The following is a 25,024-nucleotide window of genomic DNA, read 5'->3' as shown; positions in this document are numbered from 1 at the left end:
GAATGGGAGCGCTTGACTTTCTATTACTAATCTGCTAATTGTGATTCACTTGTGGTGTAATATTATCTCCGAAATCACCGTGCCTAGTTAGGGCCTCAAAGGAATTCGATGTTTTTACCGCAAACCTTAAATCTACAAAATGAGGAGGACCGATGTAGTGATTCCAAAACTTCTCTATTTCTCTACAAGGTCCTTGTGATGGATTCCATGGCTTATGCCCTGGATGATTACAGAGCACCTGCAAACTATGTTTTGGGTTATTTACCACACTTGTCGATTTCTTCACAGGTCGGCTGTGTCTACTTTGCTGTTTGTTATTGTTTGCTAATTAAAAAATTGCTTTGACTTCCATTTTTCGATCAGAGTTCCTTCTTTGTAAAAAAATGATTTCACCTATAATATAGTTTTTGTCAAAAAAATAAATTTAAAAGAGTAATGCAAGAGAAAAATAAAACTATTGCACCACTACAATAATTATCAATTGGACATTTCGGTAAATTGCCTCGCCTTATTTTTTAAATCAATCAGATTCATAAAAAATATTTTTGTAAATTTCTAAAATTAAATAATTAGCATCTATTAAATACTAAAATCTAATATCACTAAAAATATTAGTGAAGTTTGATTGGTTGAATCACTAGTATGGCAAGAACTAACAATGCAAGTACTGAACCAAACAAACCAAAAAAATTTGGAGATATATATATGAAGGCTTGCCATTTTCAATAGCAGGTATACTGAGCATGCCGTGATTGGAAAGGATGTAAAATTAACCATATTAACGCTTGTTGAATACATATCTCTGTATAAAAAGTCCATTTTTCATCCGTCTCTTCTTATTTCGGTTTCTGCATTACGGGCTGAGGTCTAATACCTCTTAGCTTTACGAAAATTCAGCAGGGGTGTCCTACAGGTCCACGCATCGAATCCTCCCGAGAACAGAAGGAAAAATCTTTACCCGAAAAACTGTGGGTTGAATTTGCAGGGTAGCGAAATGGTGCTCGGGGAATTAGGGGGCAGCATTGCCCGCGCCCTTCAGCAGATGAGCAATGCGACAGTGATTGATGAGAAGGTTTTGAACGAATGTCTTAATGAAATTTCCCGTGCTCTCTTGAAGTCAGATGTGCAGTTCAAAATGGTGAGGGATATGCAGCTCAACATTAAGAAGATCGTCAATTTTGACGATCTCGCAGCTGGTCACAACAAGAGACGGATTATTCAACAGGTAAGAACATTAGGGTTTGTATTCGTTTTATAAACTGAAAAGGAGAATTTTTTAATTGGTTTTCGCGGGGATTACGGGTTGCTCTCTTATTGTCGTGTCTCTGCTAGCTAAGACGATTTTGAACTGATGATAAAAATACCCTCTGAACTATCAGAATTGGACGACTTCGAGTGGTAAACGGGAATGGAGGGATTTTAAAAAGCCGTGTCTTGAATTGAAACCTTAGGAGACATGATAGTCTGTTGGAATTGGGCAAAATACAGCTTCCAGACAGCTAGCTGATTATCTTTGAAAAATGAGATTTTACCAGTTGATTAAACAAACAAACAATCAAACTTTGTATTTGCTTGTTATTGTTTTTAGCCGATTTATAAGTAACCTTGAAATTTTTCTTAGATTAACAACCGAATGAACACAATTCACTCTTTTATATCCTCTGCAGACAAAACAAGGCGGCCACTAGGCACACGCACAATCTCAATCCGTAATCATGAGTAAAAAAATTCCACTCTGAAAGTTATGGTGCCTAAAGAAAACTATTGGAAACGATAATACGTGTTAGAAAGATATGAAGTGACCAAAATCACTAACGGAAATATCAGGGATTGGGATCAAGCAACGCGCATGCCAATAAGAGCAAGTTTGAAAGTCTGACAATATAATGGTAGGTTAGGGGATAGGATGGAGAACTTCAAAACTCTAACATGTAGAAGGGAAGATCAGAGATGGAATAAGAAAGTCATATTGAGGAGAAGGGAAGACACATCGTAGATGGAAATGGGGGAGACACACGTACAGATTTTAAATGTACAAATCTATATGATTGGAAACGAGAAATGGCATCTTGTGTCCATAATTATAAGAAGGCCAAAGGAATGGCCAGAACTTGGCAGAAAAAGTGGAATAACATATTAAATGTGTTGGAAATTGTGACCTAGAAAGAGTTCACGAAGAACCTTTTTGGAGTGCTACTGATGAAGAATAACTTTTCTTAAAACTGTAGGATCAAAGTCCAAGGACTAAATATGTCAATGCTGGCTGGCATTCCTCAAGGTAGAAGTAGATTGTTGTTGAACATATCACTGCTATAATAGCAAAGAAGATGGTAAAAGGGGAAACACACTGTTGAACATACCCAAATATGATGAATATAAGTATATAGAAGAACATGAATGGCTGTTACTTTATCCATTACAACAGCAGCAGAAAGTGAATCCGACTTAGAGAAGAAAACTATCTTGGTATGCCGCGCCTGTGGCAATTATTTGAGGTCATAGATAGATTTTTCAAGTCTACAAACTAAGGAAGAGTCTTACCTTGTTGCCGCTTCATGTGTGTCTCTTCTCAGGTACTTTTTAACACTGAGTTGAATAGAGTTCATCTTTGTACTAGGTGCAAGACTTTCTCTGTAGTTAACATTGGGAACCTATGAAAATCCCTTAGCAAGTAGGAAAGCTTTTAACTTATCACTGACCAATCTATAGAAAAATTTAGTTTGACAGATCCACTTACATCAAATAAGTTTCCTTCTTTGGGGACGGAGACTAAATTCCATGTGTGGTTCCTCAAAAAGGAATTATATGGTTCCTTACAAAGGAATTATATGGTTCCTCACAAAGGACATTATACTCAGTACTGCCAGAAGCGTTGGTGAAAATATTGGATCTAACACAGTGAACTGTGACCATGAAAATATTAGGTGTTGCTTGGAATTATGATTGAGTCCACTTGGTTTAAAGGACACCTAAACCATTCACCTACATATTGTAAAGTTTTTCTTGCCCAAACGGGAATTGAGAGGAGAGTTGGGATGAAATTTTGTATCCTTATAATGCCAACTAGGAGAGGAGATAAGATGCTCATCATCACTCTCATCATCTACAGTAAAGAAGAATCCTTCTCATTGAAAATGTGCTCAAATGGATTTGCTTTATGTGAAGAATTGCCATATGTCCAACATCTGACCCAACTGATGGAAGAAGTGTCAAGAATTGGACTCGGTTATTTGAGGTAGATGAGGCTTGAGCCTCTCAGTTTATGCAAGCGCCCTGTGAATTGCACTGGAAAACAGTTAATTGGACACTTCGCTACATTGAAGGCATTCATGTTATGGGATTCACTATTTAGCACACATTGATATTTACTTGGTTGAGTACGTGGACTTTGATTAGGTAGGTTTTTCTCATGATCACAAGTCCATTTTTGGATGCATCTTTTCACTTGGTCTTTGCAAGTGCTCTGAGAGTTGCGCTGGAAAGCAGTTAAGTGGACACTTCTCTACCATTAAGGCACTTAGTGACTCATGTTATGAGATCCGCTATTTAGCATATATTGATATTGACTTGGTTGAGTATATGACTTTGATTAGGTAGGTGTTTCTCATGATCACAAGTCCATTTTTGGATACAGCTTTTCTCTCAGTTTATGCAAGTGCCCTGTGAGTTGAACTGGAAAGCACTGATGTTATAAGATTCACTATTTAGCACACATTGATATTGACTTGATCGAGGACATGGACTTTGATTAGGTAGGTGTTTCTCATGATCACAAGTCCATTTTTGTATACAGTTTTTCACTTGGTTTTTGTCCTATATCGGTCCTATATGTTGGTCAAGCATGAAGCAGAATCCTATTGCATTTTCCTTCAAAGATGTTGAGTATTCAGTGGGTGTGAATGTTGCTACTAAGGCTTTTTGGCTTCAGTTTATTCTGAGCGAGTTCAGTATCTAGTTTCTCTAGCTATCTTCATATTTTGTGAGAGGCAAATCACTATCTCAATCTCTTCGGACTTAATCCATCATTAGCAGGCCAAACATTTTGAGGCCCCCATGCTCTACATTTGAAAGCTTGTTAATGGACAAATTATTGAGCTTCATTATTGCTCCACAATTGAGAAAGTTTTGACGTCTTCACCATGCCCATTATAGAAAGCAAGTTTCATAATTTATGAGCATTGTTGGGTGTGTGAGATGCTACATCATTGGTTTAATAGGAGGGGGACAGTATGTGACGAGCATTAGTGCAGGTTATATTTTTCTTTGTTGGATATTATTTTATTTTTTCTACATATATACATTAGCTTGCTTAGGTAGATATAGTGGGTCATTATGAAGTTAGAAAGCTTCTTCCATGAATATAACTTTCGCGGTTTTTGGTATTTGGAGTTGCATCTCCCTTTGGCTGGTTTTGTCTCCTCAAATCTTTATATATACATATATATCCATTCACCTTGCATATTCTAACTATGTTATTGCAAGCTCTCCTTATGCTATGTTGCTTATTTCTTGTATTGTTGGGAACCGACTCTGTTGTACTATTTTGGTTTATGATTATTTGTATTTACACTTTTATTGTATCTAATCCTTGTACTAGGTTTTGGGTAGCTTCACGCTTGTTTGCAGACTCTAACAAATATCGAATTGGCTAATCATCATATCACACAAAATCCTGTGAGAGATAGAATATAAGTTGATTGAAGTAGGAAAATGTATACCATCATGAAGAAATCTCTTGACATCATCCTTTTACTTATCCCTCTTTTTGGATTACCCTACAAATTGCTCAAAATAACTAGAATGTTACAGCCTTCCGTTCAATAACAGGTTCTGATTGAATCCTGGTTATATGCAAATGCAGATGCTTAATGATGTTCTGACTCATAAGCTGATCCGCTTGTGGTCTTCTCAAATCTGCTTTGAATGGGAATGGTATTCAATGAAATGCTTCTCACAATTTTGCATATGTCCGCCTTACAGTCCTCCTTGAATGAGATCAGAGTTATCTCCTAAAATCTGCTCAATTGAATGATAACTCCTTATATTTGCGCCTTATATACAGAAGATATCCCTGAACTCATTCGATTTGAATTGTCAAGTGATCTCTGCTTATATCCTTCATCGTGCAATTCTTTACCCAATTGTCATGTCTCTTGAAGGAGGTTGGGCAAATGCAATTTGAATTTTATTATTTTATATCTCATTGCCCGAAGCTGGATGCTATCTCCATGAGGTTGTCCCTCTTTGGCACACACAGAAAAAAATTAAATCTCCCTTAACAAGTCTGGCTCCTCTTGGGGGTTGTCCTAATTTAAGATGAGATTTTCAGCTCTTCTTCAAGACATTGGCCAGCCTCAATAATATGTTGTGATTTTTTTAAATTACATTGCCTGATATAAAGACCTAAATCTGATCTCATAATGGCTGCAATGTTTTTGGATTGGCGGGGCATGACAGTCCACCCTTCTCAAAATTGCTTCTTCTCAAGCAATGATAGTTTAACCAATTTTAGATTTGAGGGTCCCTAAACTAACCTTTGGAGCTCTTAGCTTGTGCCGTGCAACTTTGATATTATCTCAAGGCACATATCTTTGTCTTTGATTTAATTGAATTATCTCAACCGATAACTAGAAATATGCAACCTTAGTAATATTAATATAGGGAAATATTAAAATGTACACCAAAATGTGCAAATATACATGTCGTTTATATGAAACTAAGCATTAAGTATGCTATTTAAACATTAAAGAACCTTTACATACACCATTTGAATGTCATCTAGGAAATAATAACCGATGCAGTACTCAATATGTATTAAAATTTAACTCTAGCCTATTATGCATTCATAAAACGGATTTAATTTTCAATATGCATATCAATATGTACACAAAAATATAAGTTTAGCAGTGAACAATATCATAAGAATCTGAAATTTGTCTTAAAAAGCAGTCTGATCCTAAAGACTTGTTCCCTATTATCAGGCCTCACAATGCATGTTTGGGGTAATATTTAGCAAATTGTGCATTGATTTCTAAGTTTTTGACATGTTGCAGGTTTGTCCTCTGAAAAATCAGATCTGATCTCATTGGGAGAAAAATTCAGGGTTAAGACTATATTGGATAAAAATGCAGGTTTGTGCATTGGTAAGAGGGTCTGATCTGTGCATTTGGGAGTTCACATAAGTCAATTTAATCATGATCTTGATATCCAAATAGTCTGATTGCACTTATTTGCAGACCATGTCTTTAGACTGTCTTTTCTCAGATTTAATGACTTTAAATTCTGATTTTTTTAAGTGTGTAGCATCAAAGGGACTATTTTATGCTCTAAGATTAGGTTTCAACATTTATTTATTAATTTTTTATGTGCTTTAACGTTGGGGACTGTTGGTCGTCCTTGGTACGGTTGAGGGACATCTGTGACATCCCTAGCCGTACCAGGGACGACTGGCCGTCCCCCATTTTTCTTTGTGACGTCTCCCCATTTGTGGGACGTCTCCGTCATTTTTTGGGATTTTGGGGACGGCTGGGGGACATCCAATACTTGTACCCCCATCAAAGGGACATCCCTGTTTCTAAAACTCCGTGTTTTTGGGCAAGGATGCATCCCTAGGGAACGTAGGATATAACTCTAATACCCTCCCTTAAGGGTCAATCTAACTTGAAAACAAAAGTCTGCAAGGGAATTCTCAAAAAGCGTATAAGGCTGGCTCGGGCTGATCAGTGAGCTCTGTATGTTTTGCAATATTGGCCTGTGGTTGAGACCCTTCCTGTTTCTGCTGTTTAGAAGCAATGCAAGTCTTGTAATCTCGGATCAGATGACCAAATTTGTGGCAATAGTTGCACCAATCTTGCTTCTTTTTGGAGCAATCCTGATACTGAGCTAATGACTGAGATGGGCCTTTAGCATTGTGAAAGGATTGGGTTGTAAATGCTTGGTCACGGGAGAATGAAGGAGCATTGCTACCAAATTGTTGTTTCCAACGATTTTGCTACAAAAGTTTGGTGCACAAATCTGAAAATTTGAGGTCAACATTAGCTGCAGTAACATTGAGCGTTCCAATAAAGTGCTCGTAGGATTGTGATAGACTATTTAGAGTAATGACTGCCATATCCTCTTCCTCCATTATACGACCAATGGCTTCAAGCTGATCTTTGATGTCCTGAACCTTCAAAAGATGTTCCTTTAAGGACATGTGGTCATCCATAATAAGAGAATAATTGATTCTTCAGAAAGAAATCTCTACTTTTGTCTGATGTCTTGTGGATATCCTTTAGTGTAGTCTAGATCTCTGCAACTGTCTTGTTGCATGACATTTGAGGCACTTGATCATCAGTAATCGAAGCTTAATGAGCTTAACAACTTGATGGTTACACTCATCAAACTTCTCTTGAGTAACATCGACTGTGGTAGGATGAGTCTCGATACCTAGAACAATTGCCTCAAGCTGATGGTACTCGAAGATCATCATCATTCTCTGCTTCTAGGTGTTTGGTAGTTCTTCTGTTGAATGATTGATTGCCTTCCAAAAGAAGATTGGTGAGAGATGGCATGACATGTTTTCCGATGCAAAAATTTAAAAAACATGAATATCTGCAAAGGCATTAACTTTGAGGCAAATTGATGGAAGACCCCCAAAAATGAAAAGACACCTAGAAGAGAGCTTGAAAAACCCAAAAAGAATCTAATGTCAAATTATGAATCTGTTGGCTTGAAAATTGAGGCAGAAATAATGATGCATCCATAAAAATGAAGACCGACCTAGTTGAGCTTATGCAAAACTCGCAAGGAATTTGCAGCAAAATAAGTTTTCGATTTGAATTCAAGGTTGAAAATTCTAGTCAAAGATACAAAAAACCCTAGGCGACAATGAGAGTCTGACTGAAGCAGAAAAACGTCAAAATGAAGACAAAAAACTCCTCCAGTCATTAGTGTAATACAGTAGAGCCGCAAATCCTCAGCAAAAAATGGTGAAAAAAGAACAAAAGAATGGTCGTTTCTCAAACATAGGTTGCATAAGAAAAAATATTTGCAATAAAAAATGATTGAGAAAAACAAAATGTAGGTCGTTTTTGAAGCCTTAGGTTGTAGACAAATGGACAAATTAGCTGAGAGCTGCGGAAGGCAAGAGTGAGCGATTTTTGTGTGGCTAGAAGAGGTGCTGCGAGTGGTAGAAGAATGAAACCAATGAACATAGGCTAAAGAAATGAGCAAAAGAAACGACACGTTTTTCAGAGAAAACATGACGAGAAACTCAAAATCAGCACTAATAGATGCAACAAACCCTAAAAACAACTTATAATAAACACATGACAATGACCATATAGAGATAGGATCCGTGCAAAAATTTGAACACACCTAGGTAAAGGATTTCAAAAATCTTAGGAGTCTAAAAAATTTCATGAAGAAATTAAAGATTCTCAAAACCTATTTCAAAAAATAAATTAGGAAATGTCAATAGTGAAATTATTATTTTGTCAAAACAGAAACTCCAGTACCATATTATTGTAAAATTAAGTTGTTGGGTCAGATTATGGTTTGGATGTGGGTTCAACATTCACTCAAATTTCTTTTGGGCTGGGTTCGGGTTCATCCGTACAAGTTTAAAAAATAAAAATAAGAACAGTTGATATATGTTAAAATATGCTGTAGAAAATAAGTTCATACACTACTATGCTAAAAAGAAACTTAGAAAAATACACCAGGACATATATTAACGATTTAGTTTGAATGGCATTACAAAATTGTCAAAATACACCACCATATCAATGTTTTTTGTTCAAAATCAGTAATGTCAACATTACTAATCAGTCATATGCCATCAGATATCATCAAAAATCATCATCATTAGGTAGTTGCATATTAGAAGCACAATTAGTGCCACTAGCATCAATAGTCTCAAATGTAGTCTTAGGATCAACTTCAACATCACTAAGTATCTCATGATCACTATCATCAATAGCAAGTTCATCAAAGTGGGCTTCCAACTCTGCAGACTCTAGTTCAACATCCCAATGTTTTGCCTCCCCTTAATCTCTTTGTGAGTTGTGAGCCTCAAGTTTGAATGCACAAAGATCAAGTTATTTTCCTTCTTGGAGTTTAGTCAGCTGAATTTTATTGAGTGGATGAAGGAGTATGTGCTCCAATTCCTCTCATATGATGATAAACAACAGCCTATCAAGATTTACAAATTTGAAATTATAGAGTGAAGAGTTTTGAATATTTATCAACAATAAATTAGAAATTAGAATCTTAAGATTAAATAACTTACCTTTGATAATATTTTGATTGCAATGGGTTGCAAGTGCTAGTACATTTGTCCATGGAAGTACCACCATTTATGAGCATCAACATTGTTCTTTTCACAATCATCAGTGCTCGTGAAACTCATAAATTCAAACCTCACTGTAGGTTGTAAGTGCTGGGAAAGAGTCCTCAAAGGGCTTCCTTGTACCCTTGAGCAACTTATGGATCTCTGTATGGAGCAACTTTAGTGATACTCCCCTTGAGGACCGACTGACTTTAGAGCGTGGGGCTCAATGCAAAGGCAAGTAGATGCATAGGGGTAGTTATTGTGTTCCATCTCTCTATCGTGATTACTTGTAGCTACTTGAAGAACTTTTCACCAGGATCTTGCTCTTTCTCATTTATGATATTTCTAATATCCTCAATCACGGAGTTAACGCCATCATATCGAGAATTGTCTAAATATGGCTTGGGTCATATGGTGGTTTCTGACAAATCTTTAGATATCTTGTGCCTCTTCATACATTTTTTTTTATCCACTCAACTTTAGTGCCAGTTTTTTGCTGTATTAGGTTGAGTGAGTGCACAACACAAGATGTCCAAAAAATGTGTTTGTACTGTTCCTCAACCAATAAGCCGACAACCCTACAATTCTTGGCATTGTCAATTACTACTTGAACAACATTCAAAGGTCCAACTTGCTCAATGGCTTGGATGAGAATGTTTGCAATGAAAGGACCATCATTTACCTCTCCTTCACAATTTACAGCATTCAAAAATATTCCACCTCTTGTAGAAACTGCAATAACATTCACCAAAGGACGATTTCTCACATCTTCCGTCCATTTGATACTATTGTCACACTTGTTTCGATTCATGAATCCTTGATGGGCAGCATGACAGCCTCCACATGGGCCAACTCATCATCCAATAAAATGGTGTGTATCTTCTCATAACAAGGGCCTTTGAACCCCTTTGGAGCGTCATTAACTGCATTGTCAATACGATGAGCGAACAACATTAAATGACAATCCATTTTCTTAGACGCATCTTGCTATGGCTTAATTGACAATGTTTCTAGCTTCATTCTTAAATGATGTTTCCAAGGCTCCCATTACTCTCTTACTTACAATTTGTTGTTGAGGAGAACGAAATAATGGATGGCCCTCTGTCGGTGGTTCATTGGGAGTGGAAGTTGAAGACAGATGATATTTTTCCTTTCTTTAAAGGCCTACCACTTTGCAACAGATGAGAAAAGTTTGTCCTCCTAGTAGTTTCATTTGGTTGCTTTTGTTCTTAAATGTATTTGTTCACGGTGTGGTTTGGAAGTGTAACATCCACTTTTCCCGGGTCTTGACTAACAACTAGCATATCAAAAAAAATACAGTTATTACTTCATATTCATAGGAAGATAGTTATATCAGTTATGTTCATGTGAATGAGATTAATGGTTACAAAACAATTAAACGAAATATTTCATAACTAACAATTTAAAAACACCATTAATGATTTTAACAAGGAATTTAAAATCTACATACTGTAGAATTCAAAACTGAAAATCCGTTTAGGGATGCTTCTGCAAAACCCAGGTTAATACATATATGCCACTTAGGAACAAATAGCTATACCACTTTATCGAAACACCATTACCATCAAATACCATTGTATCATTTAGGGCATCAAATACCATTGTATCATTTAGGGCATCAAATACCACTGTATCATTTAGGGCGTCAAATACCATTGTATCATTTAGGGCATCAATAACCATTGTATCGTTTAGGGCATCAAATACCATTGTATCATCCATTCTTCTTCTGTTGCTATGGAAATAACATTTAGTTAGAAAATACACTTATATTCATTATTCACATAAATGGAAGATTGAAATAACAATTCAATGGATAAACCTATCTCTTGCATATAGATATATTCCATGTTCAGTTGGAAGATCAACCAATCTAACTGGTTACCAATTCCATTGACGAGAAAAGTTACTTTCATTAAAGGAAATAACTGAATTGATGATATAAATCAATCTATTATATCTTCTACTTGTATAAACATCATCAAAGTAAAATACCTGTTACCAACAAATGTTTGAACGCATAACTCATCTTTGTCTAGTGCATGTCTTGGCATCTTGTGGAGAGGGGAAACATTGTCAGGGGCTTAACCTCTCAACTGCGGACCCTCAAAAATATCCCCATAAATCTCATTCGAGCAAGGAACTCCCTACCTGGAATAGACATGGAACACCTTGTCCAGCCACTGAACATTATGGTTCTTAATTCCACCACTCGACTTGGCAACAAGGTAAGTAGATTGGACATGCATTAGCTTATTGAATAGTTCTTTTTTAAAATAAAGTTATCATATCAATTCTGATTCTTATTCTTTGTTTTTGTAGAACTTCTATTCCACCTCTTCACCCTCTCTTGGTCATCCAGTCGGGGTGAGTCCTAGGTGTCTGTTTATACAGGATATCAATTCATTTGCTGAAACTCAGCTGATGGAAGATAATATTTAGTACTAACATGAAGCCGTCCTTGAGACTTAAGGGCTTCTCTTAAGAAAAATTAGAGGATTATAATTCAAAATTAAAAGACCAACTGATTTGAAAATGGAAACATAACATGACATATTCATTTGGTTTAAGACTTAACATGGTTAGATAACTTGATAAGTTTGACCGAATGAACTATTCGATAGTCTTACTTCACTTCACAGCCAAGCATTAAACAATAACATTGGAAATCATTGAAACTGCCTTGCATCTAGATTTCGGATGCAGTAAATATACCAAATAAGAATAGAAGCCAATAACATACCCTGATCAATGATGGATTCGAACTTGGTTAATCCTAACTAGCCGACTCTCAAATCTAGATTGCCAACACGGGTTTCAGAATACTAGGTTCCTTTGATAGCAGAAACAACAAGCTCAGATTTACCTCCAATGTTGACCGTATGAAAAAGAGTAAGAAAAATTGAGAAGGAAGAATAGTGAAATAATGTAGTATCAATGATAGCTGCAAGACACATTATCGAGCTTTAAATGTAAAACAATATAGAAGGCTTCAATTGAAGCCGCGACTCTTGATGACAATTATAAGAAAAGACTATCAGCTTCTGGTTCACCGATTCAAAAGAAGGAAATCGCCAAGTGTACTCATTGTCCCTCATAGAGACTTATAACTTAAAAACATAATTTGAAGGACTCCTTATTAAAAGAATAATTTATAATTATATATATATATATATATATATATATATATATATATATATATATATATATATATATATATATATATATATATATATATATATATATATATAAAATTTTTGAACGATTTCATCATACTATTATTGTGTCCAAGGTATACCTATTAGGATACACATATCTATATATGTGCATAATTTGGAGAATTTATTTTATCTTCATATCCTCCCAAAGTATATACATATATATGTATACACATGTTAATAGAGACGAGCTCATGGTGGCATCATACCTGTATATATATGTGCATTTATATATGTATATAATGAAATGATGAGGATACCAACATAAATCATTAAAGGTATGAATTTTGATTATGTTTAAATATTTAAATGTTTTATATGTTATCCAAGTAGCTCATGGTATTGTCCCACATACACTCTTGCTTGCCTAGTCGTTTACCCTTAGCCATGGTTATTCAAGATTCACACTTATTTGCCCAGTGATGGTGGTGCCCCTATGCCCAATTCTTTTCTGGCAATGCTTCCACCCTTTTTTACATGCTCCCTACAAGGATATTCTCCACAGTTAAATCATATTACCATAACAATTTATTAATCATAAACAATCATAATGACTAACCGCCTTTTCAATTCCCATGAATTCATGATAAATAATCAACTTCCAAAAATGTCATCATAACGGTTAACTAGCATTTCATCTTCATTTAAAATTATAACAATTAACCATCTTACCATTTCACATGATTGTAACAAATTTTAACTGTCAACTGACTTCACATAAAACCTCAACTGTTAATAGGACATTTTGAATTGAGTCAAAATTTGGGATGTAATAGGAAGGAGGGTTTTAGGTATCTATTTACTCTTGGCTTTCCTCTACAAAACTGAATGCCTTTTTGAGGAATAAATCACACTTTCAATCTACTATAAAAGCTACTAGATTACCCTTTACAAAGGCTGCAAATCCACAGATAACCTCCTCCTCCCAACATTGGTCGAACCATTTACACATATTTTCCATAAAGGGGAGCATCTGTTGATTTTGAAGTGGGGGTTTCCAGTGCCAAAACCACTTGCAGCCATTCTTAGAATGATAGAATCTACAAACAATAGACAACAAAAAAATATAAATGAAAACTACAAAAAGGCATAAAATTTGTAAGACGGGAACAGAATTACAACAGATTCATATAATTATTTCTTTCTGGATTTTGTGTATCATTATGATATCGAGTTGAAATTCCATACAAAGCTAAAATAATTACTATATAAAATTTAAATAATAAAAGATTTAGATAATCACTGTATACACTATTAAATAATATACATTTCTTAGTTTCTACCGTGAATGGTCCATTGATATACATTTGAAAGTATACCTGTGTGGCAGTGACCTTTGAATGTAATGTGCCTCTACTGTGAATGGTCTATTGACTCTGTTCTGTAACCTGTAACCTTGTTTTTTAGTTTTGAGTGCCTCCTCCGTGAATGGTTTGTTCTGTAGGTGTGAATGGTCTACTATCATTACTATAGCAGAAGAAAAAATGGTAGAAAACAACGTTGTTCCTGTAGCCTTTTGGATGCATGATAAAAAACAATATCCTTCCTGTAGCCCTTTGGACGCACAATAATGTTTTGGTAGAAAACACAATTGTTTCTGGTTTTGGATGCAGAAGAAAAAATGACAGCAATATAATTCTTGGGTGCACAATAATATGTTTCCTTATACGGTAATATGAAAAATGTTTTATAAAATGCAAAACCAAGCAAACTTAATGTTGAAATAAAAAAAATGTTAAAAGCATTGTTTGAAATGTCAACAGTGACCAAAGTTGCTGATCATTTGCTGTGGGTTCTGTATGGGCTCGATTATGATTTGTCCTCGTTCACTGCAAAATTGCTATGAAGTCTTCAGGGTTCTTTCCAACGAATTTGCATTGAATTCAGCAGACTGTGGGCAAATTTGAGCTTGCAGGGATGAATATGGTAACTTAGTTGTAAAATAATGATGTGTTATTTAACAAAGATCATAAATAATCTATACATGTAAGTATCCACAAGAATGTTTCTATTATGAGCAGAGAGAGAGAGAAAGAGAGTTTCCATGTTAAATAGAGAGAATATGGAAACATAGAAGATGAGTGACCATTAGAAATAGGAATAAATCTACGGAAGAGAAAAACAAAAATAGAGAGATTTAATTGTAATACTCTATAGCTGCGATGTCTAATTTTAAGGCTTTTCAGATAACATCCTCAAGTGATGTAGGATTGAGGGCACTTACCAAGCCTAAGTTTCTTTTAATCCTTTGGCAAATAGGTATGTGATTCTCCTTTGAGAAACCTCTAGTACCATGTTTGATAGCTTTGGAATTCATCAACATAGTTTTCCACATGTTGTAACTGTGTTAGTTTTTTAAAATACCACTTGGGGGTGTTTTTGATCAAATCTTGTGATATGTTTTTGAGCGAATTCATTGTTAGTGGCTATATGTTGGTGGTTTTGGGTGACAAGGCCATTATCCCACCAATCATGGGCAATTTCTATGGAGTGTAGCACATTTTTTGGTGTTTTCTTCCATCATGGGCTAAGTGAAAGATAGGTGTCCAACTATGTACCCAAGAATGTGCCAGGAGTTGCCCGATCCATCAAAAGTGGGAGGGTTCATTTTACTTACCCTTTCTTTCTAATCTTTGTTAGCTTGCCCTCTTCTCCTATTAGGGGCAATTCATGTTTAGCTTCTCAATAATCCCTAAAGGAGACACTCCTCTGAACTTGGAATCTAATCTTGAGTATGCATCTGCAATTTCATCCACATTAGAAATGGTTGGATTATTTGCTTCTTCCTCTACAATATGTTCTTCACTAGTTAGGAAGGGAGATCTTCTTGGCCTAGGGGTTGATACTTGATACCCTTGTTGAGATGTTATTTTTTGGAGTGTTGGGGCTAGTATCCCTCCCATGGGTCTGGTTGGATCTAGAATAAATGTGATCCATGTTTTGGATGGCTTGGACGAGAAGTTGGGTTGCTCTTTTATTTTGCTTTATTAGAGCTTGAGTGGTTTGGTCCATGAAGGTCCTTAATTCATTGCCCATTTGTTTGCTCATGGTGTTGATGGGAATAGGATTATTGGTGGATGTAAGCTTAATCATAAAATTTGCTGAATTTTATCCATGAAGTTCAAATGTCTGTGAATATTTACCCTTTCTGAACTTCATCGGAATTTTATGATATTTGTATTAATAGTGTTATTTATAATAATATCATTTTAAATAATATTGAGTTATTTAGTTTAATTATTTAGCAATTTCAAACTATTTTGACAATTTTGTGGATATATTACTTATATTAAAAAAAAATAAAAATATATAAGTTAAATTTAATGTTGATTTTTTTCTGAGTTTTTACCCTTGCCGAATTCCATCCAAATTTTATGATTGGCGAACCTAAATTCGAACTCGAACTTTGTGACTTAGGATGCAAGCTTCTTCCTTTTTCTTTCCAAAGACCTTTGTGCCCTTTGGTTAAGTTACATGAACAATTCTGTCTCTCAGGTTGGCTGGAATGGTGCTCTGATATCATTTTTAATGACCACTTGCTGGGTTACCCTACAAATTGCCCACAATAACTAGAATGTTACTGCCTTCTGATCAATTTAATGATCTGATTGATCCTGCTGTCATGCAATTGCAGCAAATTGCTGATGCTTAAGGATGTCCTGACTTATAAACTGATCTGCCTGTGGCCTTCTCAAATCTGTCTTCAACAGAATGGTTATCAATGAAATGCTTTTCACAATTTAGCATAAGTTTTGCTTTTCACATTTTTCATTATAATTTAATTAATATTGGCTGTTAAAATTTACACTAATACCCCTCAAAACCAGGAAATTTATTTTAGTGGCAGATAACATTCCAAGGAAGGAGTAGCCTCCAACTCAGCAGCACTTAAAAGACTATAGCAAACATTCTTAGAATTAAAATTCCGAGCACCAATCAGAGCAGCTTCTTCCCAGCTTAAAAAGGATCACCGTAGAAATTATGAAAAGCCCTTCTAATATCAAATTCCTCTTACACAAGCAAGCCGCCAACCTCAACAGCAACGATCTACTTCCTTTGGTGTATAAAATAAAACTCTTAACAACTACAACAATCACCACATGAAACCTAAGTTACCAATTCGGGTACAGATGCAGATGTGTAAATTTGTTTGGGGAGGTTTTGGATTTGTTTATATATACATTTATTTATTTTCAATATAAAAAACAATAATATATTCAATATTTACCTGAAATTCATTGGAATATATATCAATAGATAATGTATAACTTATAATAAACCAAACATAAATAGTTCCATCTAAAAATCTCTAAGGATCATATAAATGCTGTCTTAATATTATAATAACAATGCTAAACCACGAATCAGAAGATATAACTAGTCAACAATACCAAGACTATGTTTCAAGATTGGGGTCATCAACAACTGTAATCTAAGCAATTGCGATGATCAATTCTATCAGAGGAGTTTAGGAATGGAAGGCAGAAGCAATATTTGAATAAAGAAGAGATTAAACATCAAAGCGGCTGTTTGTTGAATAGTCCTCGTGTTTAGTGGTAGGGAGATATATAGTTGGGATGTCTTTTACATTCTCCGGGGGAGGAAGGGAATAAGCAAATATTAAAAAGAAAGGTTTTAAAGATATTCATGATGTAGAGGATGATGCCAAACACAAGGATGAGGGAAAATACAATCAAGTCATTCGGAATATCATCATCATCTTATGGAACCAACAGAGCGATACAAGTCACTCTGAAGATTGGGGAGTCAATCATAACCTTTTAATGTCAAATCAGTCTATGAAAGACAAACTGCCACGTGCATCCACATGACTTTTGAAGCGCATGCACTCCAGCATCAGCTTTTGGAGGCATTCACATCCGCCTGTAGTCCCTAATCGAGAGCACCCATAACTTAGCATGAAACAATATGAAAGTAAATAACAAAACCAACAACTTAAGAACGCCAAGATTTATTTGTGGAAAGCCCAAACTGGGGAAAACCATGGTGAGCACTTGCTCACACAGATTCTTCGTTGAAGTATATAATCTGATTACAGAGAATTTTGGACCTCACCGCTCCAGAACTAGCAACCAGAGGCTCACTGCCAATACACCAATGAATGTAGTTAAATAAGAATGCTCATTGCCTTACAGTGCAAACAGGTTCTCACTGCTACGGAGTATATAGAGGCTCACTACCAAAGTAGCAAAATATAGAAACAACCTCAAGTACGTAAGGGCACACTATCTTAAAGTACTTACTCCTTTTCAAAGTAGATAAAAACAAACTTTCCTGATAATGTAGCTGATCTGCAAAACACTGTCCACTCTAGCAATAAACTATTACCATCTTTCCTTCTTTGCCACTGCCACCGAACTCTGCTGTGTTGATTGTTGAAATGGTTTGCTCACTCACTTGCTTCACATCTTACACTTGCATTTTGCCAAAGCACCAATAATCCTTAAATATATGATACATCGTTGGAGATTACAAGGTTGGCAAAGGGAATAGAAAATTGCAAATAAGACCGATACCAAAAGCATCTGAACCAAGGACCCAAACAGATAGGAGATAAGCATTAAATACATAGGCCCCATATAGCACAAACCCATCCTGATAAGATATAAGCATTAAGTATAAGGCCTCGACCTAAGTCTGATACTTGAACAGTCAATAAATAGTCCACCCTGACATAAATCTGAAAGCACCAATCTATCTCAGGAGAAAGGCGGACCAAGAATGCGCTACACATGTCCACAATAAGCAAAACAAATACCAAAGATAATTCAAACATATAGAAGCAAACTGTTAACTGTAACCAGACCTCCACACGCTAGGGTGATATCCATACACCACATTGGAAGCCATGTCAACACACCACGTTAGAAGCGATGTTAACATGCCACATCATAACAACTGAAAATAACAACACTAGATGACAGTCTTCGAAACACTAGGAACACATTCCCAGTCACCAGAGAATGTCATAACCGAGACCAAAATCAGAATCCAACTGTGTATGAGCAGCAGCACATTATTGACCATGATTTTCAGAAGAGAAACACTTCGGAAACACTGTGAAAAGTACAACTAACTTGCAACTGAAAAAATGCTATCTGCACTGTGACACAACTCCACTGCTACTGAACAATTTATATTTGGACCACACAGACTTCCGGATATAAGAGTATGATTTTAGGATACGTACCTGTCTTCCACAGTTCTGAAACCATACTTGTCTTCCATTACACTGTAGGTTCAGCACTCAGATCCACATTACAAAGAATAGAAAACTTCTGGACCATTGTCTTTCACTGAACTATAGGTTCAGCACTAAAACCCACATCACAAAGAATAAAAAACTTCTGGACCACAAAGTTTGAGTGAACACAAACTCAAACTCCTCTAGAACACTATGTTTGACATCAATGACAACAATCAATCAATCATATATTTCTAACAAATTTATCCACCAATTTTATTAGCTTTGCACTTCACCTTATTATAGTTATGTCTTTTAGATTGTTGACAAGCCAATTCAACAAATTAGTTCTAGCCTTGTAATCATTTTGAGCATAAATAGAACATTTGTTAAAGATCTGCTTATTGATGCTTAGTCAAGTGCAAACAGGAAAAAATCTGAAAAACAATGACAAATCACATAGGACCCAGTAGGGGACATAATGAAATAGAAATTGCTTCTTACCCTTTTCCATGTTTTCAAGAAAAACCAATAGCGTTAGACTATATAACCTTGCATACTCCCTCCAAAGCAAGTGTAACATAATTAACTTTTTGTAACAAAATAAATCAAGTTCTTGGATCTTTCATAGAGCCTTAAACATGCATCTTTTTCATGGGCCTCAAGGCCTCTTGTGTACCAACTAAAAACTTTTATAAAAGCAAGGGGAGGAAAAACACAAAAATCAAACTACTGGGGGAAGGTGGGGAATTGATTCCCTCTTCGCATGACCCGTCAAAGTGGGAGTAAATATCATTATTCTTCAACACATGTAGCAATCTGCCTCATTTATCCCACAAGAATCAAAATCAATGCCCCCTTAAAGATTAGAAATAAACTTTTTTTCCACTAGAAGACTTGCTAAGGCTTGCCTTTGCTAGGTTTTTCTGAAGGATATATAGGCCTTTTTATAGTTTATAAAAAGCTTTTGTTGGTATCATTCAAATCAATAGATAGACAAGGGGGATTTGAAGCAATGTGAGAAACTGCGATGCTGGGTTGCGAGTTAGAAACTGTAGGAATGACAATCTTCTTGGCTTTCAGAAACAATATTCAAAAAGAATTCATCAATTGTTTTTTATTAACTCATCATCTAACATTATTTTGGAACACATAAATATGGATTATTTTTCAACCAAGAGCAATCCAATTTCAAATGCCCAGTTTTTTGCTGTAAAAATATGAGTTTAGTTCTCCTAACCCCTATCAACTTACAGTAAGTTAATAATTAATTCCGTGTAAGGGAACATAAAGAAATTTAAGCTAACTAATATTGTGCTTTAACATTAATTTTCCTCAAGCAAAGACGTGGTGACTTCTATTTTTATGACATCACTAAGAAGTTTCAAAACTTACGGAAGTAAAAACCACAATCTGGGTGGCATGTTACAAATTTCAAGCACTTCGGAGAGGAATTTACATTTACCTCATCAGGATTGGCAATAGGGTCCAAGCAAAGACCTCAAAAAGAGATCTCTCAAAATTTCAAAAAGCCTTGCCAAGAATATGTTTCTGCTTATTATTTATTCAAACAAACAAAGAAAGTCCTTTTGAATCACTCTACAAAATTTAGTGTATAACTTGAACTTTTTGCCCCAGACCAAAGCCAATCGATCATTGAAAAAAATCCTATCAGGAAGAGCATCAGGAGAAACAGATATGAAAAAATCTCTGCAGATCTCAACCTATTCTCTTCCCTTTACAAAACACGAACAATAGCTTTGTATGGAAGCAAGGTAATAGTAGAAGACAATTACTTTGGAGGCCATTTGCTTGCTTCTAATCTTGAAGGGGCTCTCCATTTTATACAATGAATGCAGCTCCTTTGTACGCTTCTGAGAGAGTTGATTTTGTTGCCTTGAGAAGCATTAGTTCCATCTCCATCGATCTCCATTAAATGTAAAAATAGCCAAGCCTGCAGCAACCAGCTTATATATACCAATTGCAGTACCTTCACACATGGAGGATGTTGTACTAGATTTAATTTTTTAAATGTGTCCAATGAAAGCTGATATGTAAAAAAGAGAAACAAAAGATCACTCAAGGCAAAGAAAAACAAGACATAAACCATAACAAGAAAATTAAGAAATCAAGAAAACAATTAACTCTCTTCTTCCCTTCCAGCTAAAATCCTAGAAAATCTTGCCTTCTGAATTTTTTCTACTGCATGTTGTTTATAATGGGCATACTTGATGGATACAAAGCTGACTATTACAAGTTTGTTTGTAGGTGTCAAATTCTGCATTGTGGATATGCCTGATAATTTTGTTCTTTGATGCTAGACATATCTCTAATGGTTTGGAGTTGGACTATTTTTAGTGTCTTCAATTCATCTTACACATATCCTTGCACAAACTAGTTCTCATAGTTTTGTTTGTTGTCATCATTGTAAGTATCATAAGGGAATGTAACTTGTATAATGAGGCAAGTCTAATCAAGGTACTTTTGATTTCACTTGCTGGTGAATTGACCAAAATTTTCCCTACATCCTATTGGACATTCTCTACCTTATGGGTCTGTACTGACCTTTGTTATAGAAGTAGTCATAAATGCTCTCTATGAATTGTGATTTTTCTAATAATTTTTGTAACAATCATGAGATCTAGTTAAGAATCAAGAGTGCATGCAACAACTAAAAAGTCCATATCTTAGAGGTTGTTACTTTGAGTTGTTTGGAATAATAATTTACATGGTTGTGGCAACATCAACAATAATCATGTATTCATGGCAGTAACTCCTCCATGTTTGTAAATGAGTTCTTATTCAGAAGCATTTGTTTTGACCAGAGATACTTATTTCAGCTCTCTGTGTTGCCAGGCCATTTTCAATGAACTTTGTAATATGATGGATCCTGGAAAGACTCCTTACACTCCAAAGAAGGGAAAGCCAAATGTTATCATGTTTGTTGGTTTACAAGGTACTGTCAGTAATATTCTTTGACATGACAGGCTAAGTTTATAATGGAATATGGACCGTTTGTTTGTTGTTGATATATATATTAGCATGGATGACACTACATTACTATGCTGCCAAATTTCTCTATGGATGTGGGAATTTAGAAGTTCTTTGCATTTGAATTTTTAGCTTAAGATTACTAAATATGATAATTAGTTGGTTTTATCAGTTCCTTCATGTAAGGATTGTTAATGTTTACATTTGATGTATTGTCATAAATACATAATGCAGGTTCTGGAAAAACTACAACTTGTACAAAATATGCTTATCATTACCAGAAGAAGGGCTGGAAGCCAGCTTTAGTTTGTGCAGATACTTTCCGAGCAGGTGCCTTTGACCAGCTGAAACAGAATGCAACTAAGGCCAAGATTCCCTTTTATGGCAGGTGAGTTGGAAACTTTTAAAGTGATCCTGCATAGGCAACTTTCATTGACTGTATTATGGATATTTTCTGGAGTGAACAGATCATATTGCGATCCTTTGTATTTCTTCACACATAAATATTATTTAGCAAAGAAATCAAAGTTACATAATGCATTGACAAAGTTTAGAATGGCAAATACGGAAGAGTGCACTTAATTTCAGATGCACATAAGGATAAATATTTCCTTTGTGACATACAGAGATATTGAATGATACGGAAGACTATTGTAATTTTTGTTGGCAGCTATACAGAGTCAGATCCTGTGAAGATTGGTCAGGAAGGAGTTGACAGGTTCAAAGAGGAGAACTGTGATCTCATTATTGTAGATACCAGTGGACGACATAAGCAGGAAGCTGCACTTTTTGAGGAGATGCGACAAGTGTCTGAAGCAACGGTATAACCCAGTCTGAGTTAAGCACACATTATGAAGGCGTTAGTGGTTGTAAGATTATCATGTTTCTAATTTTTCACATTTTGCTGAGCTTGCAGAGACCAGATCTTGTAATATTTGTAATGGATAGTAGTATTGGACAAGCGGCATTTGATCAAGCACAAGCATTTAAACAGAGTGTTTCAGTAGGAGCTGTCATTATCACCAAAATGGATGGTCATGCAAAAGGAGGAGGTGCACTTAGTGCGTAAGTGTTCTTAGATAGTTCATACTTAATAGTTTCAGAGTAACTATTGTAGAGTTTGGTTCACTTGCCCTTGCTACGTGTGGTGTGTGGAAGTAATATTTGAGTGCAGTGAAACATAATGATCAGAAGACTTTTTAATTATTCATGCACTTCAGTTATTCCTCTCGTTAAATTGGATTATGTTCATTACTATTTTTAGTTTTCTTACATTTAGTTTATAAGGAACATGTTATAAACAATTTTCAGATTGTTGCTTGGTTTAGACAATATAGCCCATGTTTTTCATTTTAATTGTTTATGTTTTGTAACGGGAACAGTTTTGCTAAATAAATTTACATTGTGGTTTGACAGCGTTGCAGCAACCAAGAGTCCTGTTATATTCATTGGTACAGGAGAGCACATGGACGAGTTTGAAGTATTTGATGTCAAACCGTTTGTCAGCCGTTTGCTAGGTCAGTTGAATTAAAACTATTTAAATTTCTCAGTAAGAAGATTTTCTTTTTGTTTACTGGTATTCCATTATATTTGTGGTTGATGCCAATTTCTTTTGATAGGCCATGACCTGTTTTCTTTTGATTAGGCATGGGAGATTGGTCTGGCTTTATGAACAAAATTCATGAAGTGATGCCCACAGAACAACAGCCTGAACTTCTGCAAAAGTTGTCAGAAGGCACCTTTACTCTGCGGATCATGTATGAGCAGTTTCAAAACATCCTCCAAATGGGACCACTTAATCAGGTATGTTTAGTTGATTCAGACACTACATTTAATAAAGTTCCAGGAGCAAATTGCTATTGCATATGAAATGGAGGCCAATTTTACAGGTTTTTTCCATGATTCCTGGATTTAGTGCTGAGTTGATGCCCAAAGGCCAAGAAAAGGAAAGTCAGGCTCGGATAAAAAAGTTCATGACAATGATGGACTCCATGACTAATGATGGTAAATATCTTGTCCTTGTTCATGTCTTTCTTGAAAATAATGGTCATAGAAACATAGAGGTGAAAGGAAATTAGAAACCAGTGTAAAGACAGTTAAAAATAATAAATTTCATTCTGGAGATTTTTTATTATAAAATAATTTAATACAATGCAATTCTATGTTTAGGTTAATTAATTGCACAAGATTTTTAATAGTTTATATATGACTTTTGCAGAGCTGGACAGTACAAATCCGAAACTTATGACAGAATCACGGATAGTGCGTGTGGCACGGGGAGCAGGTCGTGCTGTAAAGGAAGTTAAGGAGATGCTTGAAGAGTATAAACGTTTAGGAAAGGTTTGGAGCAAAATGAAAGGACTTAAAATTCCAAAGAAGGGTGACATGAGTGCTCTATCAAGAAATATGAATGCACAAAATATGAGCAAGGTTCTTCCTCCCAACATGCTAAAACAAATTGGTGGCGTGGGAGGCTTACAGAATCTAATGAAACAGATGGGTTCCAAAGACTTAGCAGGGATGCTAGGAGGCAATAAATAGTTTGCCAAGGCATCTACAATGTTCATCAAGGCTTTTGGAGCATATTTGGAAAGCTCATTAGTCATGATTTTGTCTATGTTATTGGGCTCTGCTTTTCTAATATAACTATTATAGTTTCTTGTTCAAAATTTCTAGCCACATTATCTCAAGTGTAGGGGCTGACTTTTCACATTTTTTTTTGTTATTTACTTTGGTTAGGACGGTTTTACATTTTTTGAAGCGTAAAAAATCAAGTGTACAACAACAATATGTATATTTTATTTGGTCAAGTAGATCAAAAGTTCTTAGAATATGGTGCACATATGCCTTTGAGAACTATGGAGACACTAGTTAAAAAAGATAAACTTTTATATGTTAATGTTGTCCAAAAACAGAAAAAAGTATAAGGTTAGAAAGATCAAGAGGTGTGAAATTATGATAGTAATTTTATAAATACCCAATTGATGATGCGTAAACATGATGCCGAGGAAGTTGAGAAGCTAGTTTGGAAGAACAAAAGAGACGAAAAACAAGGGAAATGAAGTTCTCGAGTTTAAGGGGTATAACATGATCAAATTTTTGAACATTTAAAAATGTGATCATGTTTTTGGCCCTGCTTAAACATTAGACACTGGAAAAATTTAAACTTGTAAAAGTAAGTTAACTTTGACTATTTAACACTTATAGCCTATAAATCAAGCCTTAGTGTGTGATGTTTAAGCCATCTGCATTTTTTTAAACACTAAAAAACTCAAT

The 25,024-nt window shown here is 35.4% G+C and overlaps 1 protein-coding gene across 1 annotated transcript; it reads left to right on the top strand.

Annotated features, from left to right (window-relative positions):
* Positions 1-730: 730 nt before the first annotated feature.
* On the top strand, positions 731-24,579 carry LOC149530431 (signal recognition particle subunit SRP54 2). The gene is made up of 9 exons (XM_089808453.1): positions 731-1,225; positions 21,614-21,713; positions 21,983-22,136; positions 22,419-22,569; positions 22,665-22,813; positions 23,165-23,265; positions 23,394-23,551; positions 23,638-23,752; positions 23,967-24,579. Exons 1-9 carry the CDS (start codon positions 995-997, stop codon positions 24,287-24,289), a joined length of 1,482 nt encoding a protein of 493 aa, XP_089664579.1. The 5' UTR covers positions 731-994; the 3' UTR covers positions 24,290-24,579.
* Positions 24,580-25,024: the final 445 nt, after the last annotated feature.

This window comes from Cupressus sempervirens, chromosome 11, assembly GCF_028749045.1.
Source record: "Cupressus sempervirens isolate cs-2001-9-10 chromosome 11, ASM2874904v1, whole genome shotgun sequence".
NCBI lineage: Eukaryota > Viridiplantae > Streptophyta > Pinopsida > Cupressales > Cupressaceae > Cupressus > Cupressus sempervirens.
This window is presented reverse-complemented; position numbering and strand designations above follow the sequence as displayed.

What these genes read in the sequence shown, in the direction of transcription:
- LOC149530431 (XM_089808453.1), top strand. Translation starts at nt 995, where the DNA reads ATGGTGCTCGGGGAATTAGGGGGCAGCATTGCCCGCGCCCTTCAGCAG. An exon ending in CATGTTTGTTGGTTTACAAG is followed by an intron (nt 21,714 to 21,982) that starts GTACTGTCAGTA and finishes TACATAATGCAG; the next exon opens with GTTCTGGAAAAACTACAACT. An exon ending in GGAGGAGGTGCACTTAGTGC is followed by an intron (nt 22,814 to 23,164) that starts GTAAGTGTTCTT and finishes GTGGTTTGACAG; the next exon opens with CGTTGCAGCAACCAAGAGTC.